Below are 18,179 nucleotides of genomic sequence, written 5' to 3'. Positions count from 1 at the left end.
TGGTTTTCTGAGGACTAGTACCTAGGACCTACCTAATTATTTTCTAGCTTTTGTGTTATTATTACTTAATGTAAGTATTGTTTTCAATAAAACCGTTGAACTTAAAATTTTGTTTTCAATTTTTTTGTTTCAAGTTTTTAGTCTTAATTGCCTATTATTTCTCATTCTATTTAGTTCATTTAGTGAATCATTATTACAAGGACTCTTTCCTGACAATTTGTTGCAATCTAAGTCCTCAATACATAATCCTTCCAAAGACTTTACTCGACCCGGCGCCACGTATGCTTGTCCCTCCTCGAACTGAAAAGTATTTTGATGTCACTTCTACCGGACTGTATATAATATGTGTTCCAAATATGAGCCAAATCGGACCACAAAAACGAGTATTTTTAATATCTCGGCCCTTGCCGCACCTAGCGGGATTTTTTTTCATAAAGCGATTTCTAGTTCTGTATGTAATATGTGTTCCAAATATGAGCCAAATTGGACCACAAATACGATTTTTTTAAATATTTCGATCCATGTGTCACCTGTCGGAGTTTTTTTCTTATTATTGCTTTGTCATCGGGTTCTAAATTAATTTGTTTATGCTTTCCAATTAAAATTTTTTTCTAAGAGAGCAGAAAAAAATTTGGAGCTTTAGTGCAAAACTTTCGAGGTGTATTGTTTTTTAAAATCAATCCATTTTAACACATTCTTGGTTTTTAGATTGTGAATAAGTGTGGTTTCTTTTCAGGATTGGTACTTGAGATTTTAATACATATAATACTAGCAGACCCGGCCCTACGGTTTAGCTGCATACCTTTTAAAAAGTATCCCTCTCCCTCTTCGTCTTTTCCATCCCTTCTTTTCTTTTCAGCTCCTCACCTCCTCCCTCCCTGCTTCATTTATCCCTATCTCTCTATCTTCCTCTAACTCTATCTCTTTCTCAGTCCATTTCTCCTTCCCACGTTTTTCTTCTCTCCAGATCCTTTTATTCTTCTCTATCACTTATACCTAGTCCCAGAGGGTTGTGGTTAAGGGGTGGACCACCCTTACCATTTTGGGGTATGAAAAATAGATAACATCCTATTCTCAGACCTACTCAATATGCTCACAAAATTTCATGAGAATCGCTCGAGCCGTTTCGAAGGCGTTCAACCACAAACACTGTCACGAGAATTTTATATTATGATAGAACATTAAATAGTCATCGCAGTGAACCCAATAACTAAAAATCGAAAACGGCACATTCAAGCATCTCACAAGAAGGTGACGAAATATTAATGAGTTGTACTATATTTAATTTAGAATTTCACAAAACTATTTTGTATTATTCATTGATAGCGAAAGAAAGTTAATTCATTAACTTGCATTTGATACACATTTTGTAACATTTTTTTTTGTCTAAGCTCGCGGCAGCACTGGGCATGCTTTTGTCTTGGCTGTGAAAATCTTATAAATACTAAAAGCAAAACAATATTTTCTGATGATCAAGTCTTTAGGGCCAGCATGTCCAGTCACTAAGAGTTTGTGGTTGTTCTTCCATGATTTAATGCATTTGACAGACCTATATTTAACAAAGCCGGTCTGGTTTGGATATAGGGAACCAGGACATAGCGTGCCAAACACAACTAACAGTAATGCCACGACAAATCGCAATATATATCGTCATTCGAATTAAAAGAGAAGGAATAAAAAAAATTAAGACACCTGAAGGATGCCAAAGTCTCGATAAATACTTGGAGACCTTGTACTACCATATTGAGACTCTAAACTGCATCTTCATTGGTAGATGCCGTTCACAGTCAGATTAAAACAATATGATCGTTTCAATTGTTATTTTTTACTTACATTTATATTCGAGTTTCTTTCATATTTCGAAGCCACGTTAAACTTCGAACGATCAGCTTTTGGTAATGGACGCGCGTACACGTAGCTATCATACATATCGTCAGATGATGGTTGCTGCGAACCAGAACCTATTACTGTATGTGTCGCACATTGATTAGTCATTACTTTATCCTTGGGTTGTGCATGTGCAGTCGACATGTTTGTTGTCCGACACGAACGCCGTTGCTGTTCAACTATGCGATTACGTTCATGCTCTCTATCTTGTTCCCGATCATAATCAAAAGAGTTACAATGTGAAATTCCATGAAGTTGTGCATGGAAGTCGTGGGATGCTAACGGAGCACGATCATCAAATTCAATTAGATGCTGATCTGGTGGGAAGGAACGTTGACGATACGCCTGAAAGTCTTTACTGCCAGACACTACAGACGATTGATGTATTGACGACATTGGAGGTCGATGGTAGTTGCAATTATGTGGTTTTGAAACAGTAGCATAACCACCGTTGTCCAAATTATTGTATTGGTCACTGCTAATGCCATTACATGTAACATTTGGCGTGGCATAAAGCGAATTTAACTGATTTGAAATATTATATGGTAAAGGATATCGATTGCCCGACACATTATAAGGGTGAGAATATGCAGCATTTATACCACAATTGTTGACACCATTATTTGAGCCCCCAGATGCAACAACTGCTGCATATGAAACACTACTACCACCCATACTGGCGCCGTCCAAACAATCATAAGGTGATTCATATACATGCTGAGGGGGTAACTGATGTGGTGGTTTATAATGATGAGACGTGCAACCCTTTTGCTGATGATCAAATGAATGTCTGTGTGGCAATTGTGTTACTGGTTCACTATAATGTTCCAAACTTCGTGAGTGTTGCATTCCCGCTGTAGACATTCCATAAATAGAGTGTGGGGTGGGTTGATGACCCGAATCTATCTTTTCATTGTATAAGTGTGTTGATAATATTGTTGATGAATTCGAATCAAAAGCACATGTTCCATGATTATCACTGTGCATGGGATATTGTGTTAGCAATGGCATACGATTATACAATGCACAATTTTGGCATTCTGAAGCCGTTGGTGTTATATTCATTGTTTTTGGTAAGTGTTGAATACTAGCATAACAATTATCTGTAATTAAAAATAGTTAATTCTGTAGGGCTTACTGGTTTAAATTATAGCCATACAATACTTACCAGCATTTAAAAGTTTTTCATTTCGTAAACGCTTCTCTTGAATAGCATATGCTAAACCCTTGATAGCTTGGGAGGATCCACCTTAAAATAAAAATATTGAACATTTCCAAATTAAATTACAAATGTAATACTAGTTTTACACAAAGAGTTAGTAAAATAATTATTGAATTCAATCTCCTATACATATTACGTCACGGCTATGGACTAAAAACCGGAAATACTTCATATTTTCGGTGTCAAAGGAAAGTGTACAAATTGGGGTTAAACACGTTACACAGACGTCGGCTTTTGGATTGGTAGGCGGCTTAAATGAACTATTTTAAGAACATTTCTCGCAAGAAAAAAAAAAAACACGTCCATCGGCATTCGTGAGTTCGTGATAAAATATCATTAGGAAGGAAAACCCATGCACCGAATTGAACATATCAATCTTAAGGAAAATACAACCCTGTAAAAAGTAATATTGAAAAAGAAAAGAACAAGGAAAATTAGGCAGACCACACCGACTAATTGGTGCTAAAATAAGATCAGCTGTGCGAAGTGTTGTGCAAAATCCATCAGGTGTGGCGGTAAGTGCAAGCCAATGCGTCGCGCATTATATGCAAACGGTCTACATGGGCAAGTTACACTGAAAACACTCCCTATATCTAAACCCAACCAAATAAAACGCGTAAACTTTGCCAAAAAAATAGTATTAGCACTTATGTATTATTTTGGAATGTAGTTCTAGCAATATACTTCTAGCAACAAAAGCAAATCTGTGATATCAGGGAAGAAAAAAGCAACAAAAATATGAAGAATAATAAATAGGACACTTGTCGAAACGCAATGTTATATCCACAGGAAACATGGAGCGGTTAGGTGATGATGTGGGAGTGCGTTTGTCCTTTGGGCGCTGTCGGTTACATGGTTTACATAGAAAATTCCATGGATAAATTAGACTATCTGAACATTTTAAAGAATGAGTTGAGTCCCAGTGCCGAACACTTGAGTTTGGATAAATCATAGGTGTTTTAGCAGGACAATGACCCTAAACACACTGCGAAATTTGTCAAAGAACGGTTGCTCCATCAGACCCCAAGCAGTTAGATCACCCCCGTAGTCGCTGGAAGTCAACCCATCGAGCATCTATGGAAAACATAGACAGAAAAATTCGAAAAAGGCCGAAGAAATTGTACAGGAGGTCACGGCAATGCTTGTTAGTTCCATGCCACTTAGTTAACAATGCGTAATAATAAAAATACTGAAAATATCCAACCTGTTATTTGTACACTTTCTTTTGACACTAAAAATATGAAGTACTTCCGATATTTCGTCCATAACCTCTTTGTTGTAAGAAGTTGAAACTTTTCATGTGATTCTTCTAATGTTGATGTAAACAGGAAAAAGGTGTTCTGCCCAAAAGTACTATGAATCACTCCTCCGGTTTCGGAGGGACCCGGTATCATTTTTGGATTGTACGTTAATATTGTAACTTTACTTGCAAATCCTCTTATTTGCCTTTTTGCTAAGTTCGTTCACTAAACTGTTGAATAAATAACTCCAATATTGAATGATGGAAAAATGGCCTTTATTAAAGTACTTCACAATAACACTTATACTTTGCAATTAACTGGCTTAATAACCAACTGATAGCTTAAATGAAACTGACTTTCAAAATATTACTGCTATTGCTCGCTAGATATCGTCTTAATCGAAACTGCTTGACAACTCAAATCAAACTGAGTTCCAGCGCCTCTACAATTGTCGCCTTTTATACTCTTTGATTTCAACCTTCGCATCTTCTAGGCGCTTCCAGAATCTACTAGTCCAGCCTCTCAAACTTCTCAGCTGTAACTACAATTGCACAATTTTATAGTTTTTCTCATTGCATACTTATAGGAGTATCTCAGATATATGCATGTGTTTGTGCATTGACTCTCCGCTGCTCGTGTACGTACATGGTACATATGTGTAGACGCAATTATTGTTTCGTTTATGTAGATACATAATGATTGATCTATAGATGTGAATTCACGTCACTGCTTAGCATCGGCTTAGAGATGGCAGCACTCCTTAGTTTTGCTAATATTCGTAACACAGCCCTCCACCTAAGTCTGATCATCCCGATTAGACAAATCTCCCGATCTAAACGTTTCCAGCCTTTCCAAATGGACCACTTTCATTTTGGTTCGTGGTTTACCGATGGTTTGTATGCGGTACACTACATCGTTGATCCGTTTACAACTTTGTATGGGCCTTCCCAATTACACTGCAATTTCGGGGACAAACCTTTTTTACGTTGTGGGTTGTATAACAGCACCAAATCTCCTTCCTGAAAACTTTCTGAATTAATTGCTTTATCGTATCTGGCTTTCATTTTGTCACTCATAATCTTTGTTCGTTGCCTTATCGGATCATGTATTTCTCTTAGCTCTTCTTCCAAATCACTAATGGATTTCTTGACATTTCTCTCCGCATTGGCATCTATCCCAAACTTCAAATCAGCTGGCAGTCTAAGGTCATTGCCAAAAATTACTTTTGCATGGGTATGGCCCGATGTCTCATGCACTGCTGCCATCAAAAATAATGGTATGCGGGTATCCCACTCTTTATGGTACTTGTCTACTACTTTCCTTAAGTGCTCCTCCAATGTTCTATTGAATCGTTCAACCATACCATCGGATTGAGGATGCAATGCAGTTGTTCGTGTTTTTCGAATGCCCAATGATTTACACATTTCCTGGAACACAGCTGATTCGAAATTCCTGCCTTGATCAGAATGTAACTCCATTGGTACACCATACCTTGCAACCCAATTGTTTACAAACACTTCTGCTACCGTTTCCGCTCTTGATTTGGGATTGGGTATACCTCTGGCCATTTGCTGAAATAATCCATAACTACCAGTACATATTTGTTTCCGCCGTTGCTAGTAGGAAATGGACCGGCGACATCCACAGCGATCCTTTCAAATGGCGCACCTGAGTTATATTGCTTCATCTGGCCATGACTTCGGGTTCTGGGCCCTTTCGCTCTGCTTCAAACCTCGCAGTTCTCAATCCACTCAGTGACCGACTGACGGCAACCAACCCAATAGAATCTCTGTTTAATCTTCTCGAGCGTCTTCGTGATTCCAAGATGACCTCCGCTTGGACCATTATGCAGCTCGCTGAGCTCGTCAGGAATCCTCTTTCTGGGAACAACTATCAGTTTCTTCTTGCATTTACCATCCTCACTCTCCCATACTCGATGAAGGCAACCGGATATCAATTCTAAACTGTTCCACTGTGCCCAATATGACTTCGCAATGGGACTCTCTGCTGACATCTCTTCTCTGTTTGGTCTTTCGTTTCGTTCGAGCCCTTGCATAACACGTGACAGATCTGTATCTTCTAGCTGACACTTTCTTAGCTGTTCCTTGTCCCATTCATCTGTACATGTTATAATCATTAGCCGGACATCTATAATGTTTTCTTTAGCCTCGGCTTTTGAACAGTGCTTGCATTCCAAACTACATGGTCTTCGTGACATTGCATCGGCATTTCCATGGGTACTACCTTTTCGATGCTAAATGGAAAAGTCATAGCTTTGTAGTCGTCAATCCACCGGGCCAATTGTCCTTCCGGATTACGGAATTGCAGAAGCCATTTTAAAGCTGCGTGATCTGTCCTAACACGGAATCGCTGGCCGTAGAGGTATTTGCGAAAATGTTTAATGCACTCTACCAATGCCAATAGCTCTCTCCGCGTAACGCAGTAGTTCCTCTCTGGTTTTCCAATCGAACGGCTGTAATATGCAACTACCTTCTCCTGTCCATCTACCAGTTGTGATAAAACGCCTCCTATAGCATATCCACTCGCATCTGTATCTAGAATAAATGTTGCTCCTGGAATCGGATATGCTAACATTGGGGCAGTGCACAAACGCTCCTTCAATGTTTGGAAAGCCACTTCTTGCTCCTTCTTCCATTCAAAAGCATTATTTTTTCTTGTAAGCTCATGGAGGCTATGGGCTACGCTGGAAAAATTTGGTACAAATCGGCGGTAATATGTGCACAGCCCAAGGAAACTTCTTAATTCATGTAGGTTCTGTGGTCTTGGCCAATCCTTTACAGCCTCTATCTTTTCGTTCGCAGTGCAGATGCCCTCTGTCGTTACCTTGTGACCCAAATAATTTACTTCCTTTTTAAACAGCGCACACTTTTTGGGACTTAACTTCAGACCAGCGCCAGCTATTCTTTGGAAAACTTCCTTCAAGTTCTTAAGATGTTCATCAAAATTCTTGCCCAATACGATGATGTCGTCCAGGTACACCAAGCATGTTTTCCAATGTAGTCCTTTCAGTACCTGGTCCATGAGTCTCTCAAAAGTAGCTGGTGCATTACAAAGTCCAAAAGGCATCACTGTAAATTGCCAAAGACCATCACCGACACTGAAGGCTGTTTTCTCTTTATCTTCCTCCTTCACTTCCACTTGCCAGTAGCCGCTTTTCAAGTCCAGCGTGGAAAACCATTTCGTACAAGATAGCGAGTCCAGAGTGTCGTCAATTCTTGGCAATGGGTAGCTATCCTTTTTCGTTACGTCATTCAACTTCCGGTAGTCCACGCAAAACCTCATTTTTCCATCCTTCTTCTTTACAAGTACTACCGGTGAGCTCCATGGACTAGCTGATGGTTCGATGACGCCGCTGTCGCTCATTTCTTGTATGATTTGACTCACAACTTTCCGCTTCGCCAGTGGAACACTACGTGGAGCTTGACGGATCGGCCTCGCATCTCCAGTGACAATTTGATGTTTCACAACATTGGTGCGGCCTGGTTTGGAACCATCCTGGTCAAATATGTTCGCGTACTTTAGGAGCAGTTGTTTTGCCTTACTCTGATAGGCTTCCTCTAGCCCCAGCGTCCATGCCGTGATGTCATTTGAAAGATCAGTATTACTAGATGAAACGTGTTCCTTTCACAGTTAATAACTACTTCAGCCTCTTGGCATCTTCCCAAAATAGCTCCTTTAGTCAGTTTGAGTGGTGACTTGAACTCATTGAGTACTCTTACCGGAATACGTCCATCTTGTTGTGTCACAGCCAGGGTTTTTCCTACAAGTATGTTCAGTGCTGATTTGTTTGTTGCTTCGACAACCCACAATTTGTTTGTCCCACAATCTCCATCAACCTTTGCCCAGATGACTGCTTCGGATTTTGGTGGTATTTGCTGACTCTCTTCCACCAGCACTTGTTTACTGCTGTAGCCTCTCTCGTAGCCGAAGTTAAGTGGTACATCCATGTTTTTATATCGCATCGTCTTGCTTTGCATGTCGATCTTGATGCCCTGGTCGATTAAGAAGTCCGCTCCAATTATGATTTCATCAACAATTTCTGCCACTATAAAATTGTGTACTACAGTGACGTTCCCAATTGCGACTTCACATGATACTTCTCCTAGAACCGTGCTGTCTTCTCCAGTGGCTGTACGCAATCTTGCTCCATGCAATGGTCTTATCTTCTTGTTGACTAAATCCGCTCGAATAATGGAATGGGATGCACCCGTATCTACAGTCAGTAAACGTTCCTTTCCATCCACATGTCCTCCAACAGTAAGATTGCTTGACCTTCTTCCAATTTGTGAGATAGAGATTATGGGGCATTCAATTGAGGGAGCCAGCTGTCGCCCCTTGCGGCTGACTCGCTTTAGTTTAACGATTGAGTGGACTTGGAGATTTGCTCATCTCCTTCAGCTCTGCGTTTACGCCCACCCACATTGTTGGAGCTATTGGGACCGGTGCTGCAATGTCGTGCAATATGACCTGGGTTGCCGCACTTGAAACATTTAATAACTCCGGCATTCTTCTGTTGTGATCCCTTCAGTGCTTCCAAAATTGTGTCAACCCAATCTGGTCTTTCCACTTCCACCCGATGAGCTTTGTATGCTGGTTTACTCAATAGTGAGGCAGTTTCCTGAGTCAATGCATGTGATACCGTTTCAGCAAATGTTGGCTTTGGGTTTGCGTATGGGGCTCGCTTCATTTCGACGTCCCGTATGCCATTTATAAAGCTCTGAATTTTTACCCTTTCGGTGTATTCCACGCGTGCATCGGCATTCGCCAAATGTTCAAGCCTTTCGACATCTGACGCAAACTCCTGCAAAGTCTCATTAGCCTTTTGGTAGTGGTTTTGCAACTCTATTTGGTGTATCTGCTTCCTGTGTTCGCTTCCGTATCGCCTCTCTATAGCGCTCATCAATGTTTCGTAGTTGTTCCGCTCTCACTCGGGAATAGTCTGTAGGATTTCAGCAGCAGATCCTTTCAATGCCACGAATAGTGCAGCAACTTTATCTTCAGCACTCCAGTTGTTCACTGCTGCGGTCTTCTCAAACTGAATCTTAAACACCTGGAAAGGAACAGAACCGTCAAAGGATGGTGTTTTTACCTTTGGATTGCTTGCTGAAACAGCTGGGCGATTTAGTTGTAACTGCTCCATACGACCTTTTAAATCATCTACTTCTGCCTGAAATTGAGCCATTTTTGCATCCTGTGCTTCCAGTTTTGATACCTGTTCCAAAATTTCTGCCGACATTTCAGATATACGTGCCTCTTGCGCTTCCAATTGAGATGCCATATATGTCTTTTGGTCTTCCAGTTGAGATGACACTTGCGACGTCATTTCTGAAATACGTGCCTCCTGTGATTCCAGTTGGGATGCCATATATGTCGTCTGCTCTTCCAGTTGGGATGCCATATATGTCTTCTGTTCTTCGAGCTGTGTTTCCATTTTGGATGTTATCTGTGTCGACACGTTTCTTGTGCTTCAATCTTCGATGTTATTCGTGTCTCTTGGGATTCCATCTGTGATGACATATACGTTTTCTGTTCTTCTAGTTGAGATGACACTGTCGATGTTTGAGCAGATATTGCAGCCAAAATCATGTTCAAGTCTGTGCTCGTAACTGTCTGCTATGTTTCGTTTTTCTCTTCAATTTTTGTTGTTGTCTCGTCCCCATCAGGATAAAAGACATACGCGTCCACATCAATTCCTTCTGCTTCCATTGCTTCTCGTAGCCGTGCCTGAAGTTCGAGTTTAACGCCGCTTGTATTCAATCCACGGCTCTCCAACTCCTTCTTTAGTTGCTGGATCTTCAATTCACTGAACTTTGCCATGTCCTTGTTGTCCTCTGGAATTTATTCAACAATCCCACTTCTGACACCAATTGTAACGAATTTACTTGCAAATCCTCTTATTTGCCTTTTTGCTAAGTTCGTATCACTAAACTGTTGAATAAATAACCCCAATATTGAATAATGGAAAAATGGCCTTTATTAAAGTACTTCACAATAACACTTATACTTTGCAATTAGCTGGCTTAATAACCAAACTGATAGCTTAAATGAAACTGACTTTCAAAATAATACTGCTATTGCTCGCTAGATATCGTCTTAATCGAATCTGCTTGACAACTCAAATCAAACTGAATTCCAGCACCTCTACAATTGTCGCCTTTTATACTCTTTGATTTCAACCTTCGCATCTTCTAGGCGCTTCCAGAATCTACTAGTCCAGCAGCTCTCAAACTTCTCAGCTGTAACTACAATTGCACAATTTTATACATCTTCTAGGCGCTTCCAGAATCTACTAGTCCGGCAGCTCTCAAACTTCTCAGCTGTAACTACAATTGCACAATTTTATAGTTTTTCCCATTGCATACTTATAGGAGTATCTCAGATATATGCATGTGTTTGTGCATTGACTCTCCGCTGCTCGTAAACGTACATGGTACATATGTGTAGACGCAATTATTGCTTCGTTTATGTAGATACATGATTGATCTATGGATGTGAATTCACGTCACTGCTTAGCATCGGCTTAGAGATGGCAGCACTCCATAGTTTTGCTAATATTCGTAACAATATCTTTTGATTGACTCAAAACTTTTGGTTACCATTTTCGGATTCGCGATCCTGGGACCAGAACGCTTTTTTGACATCCCGATATTTTTGGACGTCTATTAACAGTGTCAAACTGTTGTATAGAATAACCATAAAATGTTCAAATATGCCAGAAAACCCCTAGGTAGAGGTAATATTACTATTTTCCACGTGTGTATGAATAGTCCCACATGGATTTCATTTTGATTATCTTCAAAGGAAACGGCTGCTTTCCATTTTAACTATCGTTCCCGAGATGGTCGGGCTAGTACCTTAATGGTGCTTTGTTACCGTAACATACAGGATCTATGCCCGCAAAGGACCATCTATACAGATAACACTACCCAAAACCTTCGGAGAATGTATTTATCGTTAATACAACAACAATCCGTTTTTATGAAAAAAAAAACAGGAATAAATAGCTATAAGTTTTATTGCTTCATAATAATTTTTGAATGAAAATTTAAAAATGTTTATTCAATAACTAGCAGGGTACCCGACGTTGTTCGGGATGCGTATTTATATTAAAGTGGCCCTTATTTTTTTTTTTTTTAATTTTATTTAGTGTATGTGTACGACGCACACCTACCAAAGCATCGCAGTACACACGAAAACTTTGCGCCACCTGTCAGCGAATAGATAAACCGAATTGCACCAAAAGGTTTGAGTCCCTGATTAACGCCTGTAAAAGGTTTAAAATCTTAGCTAAAATTATTTCATATTGTAGGTAAATTTAAAGATTTTGGAGCAAATACATTTTGACCGATAACTCAGTTATCGATTAATTTATCGAAATATCACAAAATTCAAATGAAACCTGTGACCTTCCTCTATTGTTTGATGCCCATATTGTACGCATATTTAGAGGTTTTAGGTAACCTCATTTTAACCGATTATCGTAACATGACAGCGTGAAATAATTTTTTTTGGTACGCCACTGTATCTATTCATGAATTTGATTTTTAATTTATATGAAGCTGAAAAAAAACTTTGCAAAGGCATTCTTTGATATTTGTTTGGAAACTAAGTGTATTTTCCTTCGTTTTTCAAAAAAAAAAAAAATCCTTAAAAGTAGCTTAATTATAGCTTAAACAACTATATCTTTTTTGTTTCTCACGCGATTTTACTGAAATAAGTTCTAGATTCCCTTCTGGGTTACAGGCTATCCATCTGTGAAAGTGTCATATAAATCCATTTGTTAGTTTCCGAGATTATCGATATCATACAGACAAACAGACAAACCGACAAACCGACAAACAGACAAACAGACAAACAGAAAAAAGTGGTGCCGATGGATTCTATGACATTCAAGTACACTCATTTTTTTTTTAGAAATCTTGGATGTACAGACACGATTTTCTAGAGATTTATTATAGTATTATTATTATTATTATTATTATAGTATAGATAGAAGAAGATAGATTTCTTTCGTTTTTCAAAAAAAAAATCCTAAAAAGTAGCTTAATTATAACTTAAACAACCATATCTTTTTTGTTTCTCACGCGATTTTAATGAAATAAGTTCTAGATTCCCTTCTGGATTACAGGCTATCCATCTGTGAAAGTCTCATAAAAATCCATTCGTTAGTTTCGGAGATTATCGATATCATACAGACAAACAGACAAACCGACAAACAGACAAACAGAAAAAAGTGGTGCCGATGGATTCTACGACATTCCAAACGTCAAGTACACTCATTTTTTTTTTAGAAATCTTGGATGTACAGACAAGATTTTCTAGAGATTTATTATAGTATAGAAGATAGATTTCCTTCGTTTTTCAAAAAAAAAAATCCTTAAAAGTAGCTTAATTATAGCTTAAACAACTATATCTTTTTTGTTTCTCACGCGATTTTAATGAAATAAGTTCTAGATTCCCTTCTGGATTACAGGCTATCCATCTGTGAAAGTCTCATAAAAATCCATTTGTTAGTTTCCGAGATTATCGATATCATACAGACAAACAGACAAACCGACAAACAGACAAACAGAAAAAAGTGGTGCCGATGGATTCTACGACATTCCAAACGTCAAGTACACTCATTTTTTTTTAGAAATCTTGAATGTACAGACACGATTTTCTAGAGATTTATTATAGTATAGATAATTATTCGTCAACGTTCATGGTGGAAAAGCAACATTTTTAAATTTGGGCAACGTTTTCAAATTGAAATAATAATTGAAAAAAAAAACGAATATGTACGTACGTATTTTTTAGGGCCACTGCCAGCAGTTCATTAGCAAAAATGAAAAAAGGAAAACATTTATTATTTGACATAAGAACTTGTGATTCCATTAAAAAGTGTATGAAAGTGGTATAAAAATGTTAAAGGGAATGTTTAAGTAGAGTGTAGGGTGGAATATCACCCTTTATCAGATTCCGCTTGGTAAATAAAAAATAATTGGCGCGATTTACCTTCGAGGAGATTTAGGCCGAGCTTCTCTTCGAATTTGGGTTGTGGTTTTTTTCTTTCTCCCTAAAAATTGGCGGGAAACACCCATGCATGTAAAAGTTGGCTTAACAAATCACCACTGGCAAACTATTAAAATCAAATAAAATGCATTATTATAATTTTGTATTTACCAACGACTTTCTCCCGGTAATGAAAGACTTCCTGCCAAGAACATGTTAGTCCTTGTGCGATAAGACCTGCATAAATGTGTTCCATAATTTGGCACTCGACATAGGCAGCCATCGCATCGCGTGATACATTTGTAACTTGATCAGGGCAAATAGGGCCATCCAATACAAGAATCTCATCCGAAATCTGTCTGTAACCCATTGCTTCGAATAGTTTCTCAGCGTCGAGTAAATTAGATTTAATTTCATGTTGATAAAAACCAGAATACATCTGAAGATATAAAATATAATAGAATTTTCAAATCTAAGTACTACTAACATTTCGCAATTATATAAACAAACCTTCAACACTCTGAACTCTTTACGCCAGGGTTTTGTAAATAAATTATTTGCATAGTGACTGATCGACCGAAATCCAATGATTGCCTTATAAGCATTAAATTCATCCATTTCTCGTACCGATTTTCTGAGCACGTGAGATGTTTCGGGAAGAAAAAACTTTCTATCATGAGGTACAATGCACAGAAACTCCTTAAGGCAATCTATGGGCGAAATAATATTCAGAAACATTATGAAATAAACGTATTCAGTTACCGATCTATTTACTTACTCTCCAATTTTTTTCCTTCTTCAATTTTTTGCATACTTCCATCCGTTTCCAAAAATGTCCAATGACGTTTAAGAATCTCCTCCCATAAATCGGGAAGCATATCGCGCGGCATCAAATCGGACATTTTTGTTAATTTATTTTATGGGACACAAAAATTGTCTGAAAAAGGAAAAAGTAATTATTATAAAAAGTATTGACCTTGTTTTAGGCAATTTCGTTTTTATTAAAGGTTGTCAGTTTCGAATAAAAAAAGATTATTGAAATTTGGTTATGTTCGCGCCGCCAAATAATAACAAAAAGTGCTATTTTAATGATGGCATGTTCCAATACTCAAGTCATATCCGGATCACATGAGACTATTCTAAAATCAAATCAAACTTTTTTCAAGTCAAATAAAACTTTTTGTTTTTTGTTATGATTGGTTTTACTGGTCTGTAAATAATTAATTATAATATTAATTTGTTGTCTTCAAGACCGAGTTTGTTTTGTTTGTAAAATGTATATTTTACAAGTTATTTCATATTTGGACGAAAGTATTTGCATCGGAAGCCGCCTATGGAAGCAGAGGTAGAGGGTGGCCCCCACTCCGTTGGAAGGACCAGGTGGAAAACGATTTAAACTCCATTGGTGTGAGCAATTGGCGCCGGTTGGCGGAGCGAAGAAGCGACTGGCGCGCCTTGTTGGACGCCCATAACCGTTTAGACGGTTAAGCGCCAATTAAGTAGGTAAGTAATACATCACTATGCTGTTAGTAAATAAATGCACAACAACAGCAAAGTAAGCAACCAGACATACATGCAAACAGCGAAGCTAAGATCGAAGAGATTATTAAACGGATTTAAGTAGACAATGCAATAAAAAGAAAAAACTCCGCTAGGTAGCGCATGGTTCGATATATTTTAAAATATCGTATTTTTTGTCCGATTTGGCTCATAATTGGAACACATATTACATACAGGAATAGAAAAAGACCTATGAAAAAAATTATTAATTATAAAAACAAAAACTTGAAAATAAAATAATAAAAAAAATGTTTAGTTAAACGGTTTACTGAAAACAATACTTACATTAACAAATAATAATACTAAAAGCCAGAAAATAATTAGGTAGGTCCTAGGTACTAGTCATCACACTCCTCATCAATCTAGGGCGTTGATCAGATAAATAAATAAAAGGGTGCGCCGCGTCGTACTTCTATTGATAGTCAACCGCTCATATCTTTTCAAATGATATTTTCATATATGTACATATGTATAAGTAAGGCCAACTGAACCTTAATCAGGTTATGCTACGCCTCACGTTTAGAAATTTCATGCGCGTAACGATCAAAACTGGCATTAGTCGATACTCCTTTGCGACTAATCCCAGACTCATCCTAGATCAATCGCATTTTTTGCAGGATTATTACTCACACATGCACACACAAAATAAAAATGTAAATACCAGATACATAGAGAAATAAATAAGAACTATTCGAGACGGCTGCTCGCGAAAATAATACAGAAATAGGTGAACGAGGAAAACCGGAAGTATAAAAGCAGCGCATCGCATTGATTTTTACCTGATATCAGTGAAGTACGCGAGTATTGTAAGTGTATAAAAGTTACGAAGACGTCGGGTTATTTTCCGGCAAACGCAGCAAACCCATTTCTGAGAACCGGGGTCGGGAGAAGGACCGGATTGGGTTCGACACCTTCCCGGAGCAGGAGAGTATGGCGCAGTCCCGCTTCAAAGAACTGCTGGGAGGGTGACAATTTGTGGGAGGGACGCAACAAATTAAATGGGGTTACACTGAAATGACAGCCCTTGGTCGGGGAAAATTCCGAGTCGCTCCGGTATATAGAACCGGCTGTCTTGGAAAGCCATATCGATATGACTCGCCTTCGTTACCTGGTTTCCCAGACTTTAGTAGTGGGATTATCCTTCCATATTCCATTGTTCGCGAATGACAGTTGGCTTCAACGACAAGTTGAAAATGTGCTTTAGGTAGTTTATTCCCTCAGCGTCAATGTTCACCTCTATGGGGGTGGTGGTAATGGGTGACACGTCGTGTTTATGTTTAGGTTTATGTGCACATCTGCTTGCACGACGTCTGGCCTTGTCTACTGAAGGATGCATTACAAATTGTCGGCAAAAAGCGCTCGCCCATTTCTTCGAATCCGATAAAGTTTTATCGCCGAAAGAAATTGATACTTTATGTTGTTCTTGTTGTTGTAGCGATAAGAACACTCCACGAAAGCCTTGGGGATTGTTGTCGATGTTGTTGTTGTAGCAGTGCTTCGCCCCACGTAATAGGTGCGACCGATCACAAATTGCCATCAATATCCTCTAACGGGAGTCCAATGAAGCTTGCTGTTTCAACAGGGGTGGACCATAATGAAAGGAGTTTTAGAGGCGTTGGTTCCACATTACAATTAAAGAGATGGTTGGTGTCATGTGGGGACACATTGCAAGCGGGGAATACTTTTTGTATGCCGGGGTTGATTCTGGATAGCTAAGAGTTTAACCTGTTACAGTATCCAGAACGAAGTTGAGCTAGAGTGATTCGCGTTTCCCTGGGGAGTATGCGTTCCTCTTCCGCAAGTTTCGGATACTGTTCTTTGAGTACTGGATTCACCGGGCAATTCCCGGCATAAAGGTCCGACGCCTGTTTGTGGAGTTCGCCAAGGACCTGCTTGTGTTTTTTTGCTTCATACGGCTGAGTTCTCAGGTGCCGTATTTCCTCAAAATGCTTACGGAGATGACTCGTTAAGCCCCTAGGCGGTGTTGGCTCATCAATAAGATGTCTGTTGGGATGCTCAGGTTTCTGGGTATTCAACAGAAACTGTTTGGTTAGCATCTCATTTTTCTCCCTGATGGGGAGTATTCTCGCCTCATTATGTAGGTGATGTTCTGGGGACATAAGAAGACAGCCCGTGGCGATTCTGAGAGCAGTATTTTGGAAGGCCTGTAGCTTCTTCCAGTGGGTAATTTTTAGGCTTGGCGACCATATAGGGGACGCGTAGCATGCAATCGGCTGGCCAATTGCTTTGTATGTGGTAATGAGCGTTTCTTTGTCCTTTCCCCAAGTACTGCCAGCAAGGGATTTGAGGATTTTATTCCGGCTCTGGATTTTTGGAACAATTGCGGCTGCGTGCTCACCAAAATGTAGATCCTGATCAAACATCACACCCAAGATTTTGGGGTGCAGGACAGTCGGTAGCGTTGTGCCATCGACGTGGATGTTCAAAATGGTCGACATTTGGGACGTCCATGTTGTAAATAAGGTCGCGGAGGATTTAGTCGGTGATAATGCCAGGTTTCGCGAGGCGAAAAAACTGGAGAGTTCAGGGAGGTAGCCGTTTATTCTGTTGCAAAGCTCATCGATCTGTGGGCCTGGGCCTGTGGGTATTATTGTGCAGTCATCGGCGTAGGAAACGATAGTAACTCCTTCTGGTGTCGAAGGTACTTAGATATGTAGAAATTAAATAAAAGTGGGGAGAGGACACCACCCTGTGGCACCCCTTGTTTAATTCTTCTTGGTTTTGATGTTTCATTTCTAAATTGCACCGATGCCTGCCGACCACCCAGATAATTTGCGGTCCACCTTTTAAGACATGGGGGAAGGGTGGACCCTTCCAGGTCTTGCAGTAACGTGCCATGGTTGACCGTATCAAAAGCTTTTGATAAGTCTAGCGCAACGAGTACTGTTCTTTGGTGGGGGTTTTGATTTAAACCGCAATTTATCTGGGTGCTGATGGCATTTAGCGTGGTGGTGGTGCTATGGAGTTATCTGAAGCCATGCTGATGACAGGCTAGCTGCAATTTGCTTTGAAGTAGGGGAGCAAAATGGCTTCAGGCGTCTTTGCTACTGGCGATAGGATAGATTGCGGGTGATACGACTCTCCTATGTTAGCTGGTTTCCCAGGCTTTAGTAGCGGGACCACCTTGGCCATCTTCCATTTTTCGGGTATGACAAAGGTGGAAAGAGAAAGGTTGAAGAAGACCTGCGCTAAATATTTGAAACCCTCTTTCCCTAGGCTTTTAAGCATCGGGA

At 39.4% G+C, this 18,179-nt stretch overlaps 1 protein-coding gene across 6 annotated transcripts in view; it reads right to left on the bottom strand.

Moving 5' to 3' along the window:
- The window catches only part of tamo (PUB and ZnF_RBZ domain-containing protein tamozhennic), an 84,163-nt gene that overhangs the window by 20,082 nt on the left and 45,902 nt on the right, over positions 1–18,179 (bottom strand). For all 6 annotated transcript variants that reach the window (XM_067773577.1, XM_067773578.1, XM_067773580.1 and 3 more), the window contains 5 exons: positions 14,144–14,302; positions 13,876–14,075; positions 13,537–13,804; positions 3,056–3,136; positions 1,834–2,990 (listed from right to left, as the gene is read on the bottom strand). In XM_067773577.1, the coding sequence (XP_067629678.1) occupies positions 1,834–2,990; positions 3,056–3,136; positions 13,537–13,804; positions 13,876–14,075; positions 14,144–14,267 (1,830 nt within the window). In that variant the 5' untranslated portion in view covers positions 14,268–14,302. The remainder of the gene's footprint in view (positions 1–1,833; positions 2,991–3,055; positions 3,137–13,536; positions 13,805–13,875; positions 14,076–14,143; positions 14,303–18,179) is intronic.

The sequence above is a fragment of the Eurosta solidaginis genome, chromosome 3 (assembly GCF_040869045.1).
Source record: "Eurosta solidaginis isolate ZX-2024a chromosome 3, ASM4086904v1, whole genome shotgun sequence".
Classification (NCBI taxonomy): Eukaryota; Metazoa; Arthropoda; class Insecta; order Diptera; family Tephritidae; genus Eurosta; species Eurosta solidaginis.
The sequence above is the reverse complement of the archived record's forward strand: the minus strand, read 5'-3'. Positions and strand labels throughout refer to the sequence as shown.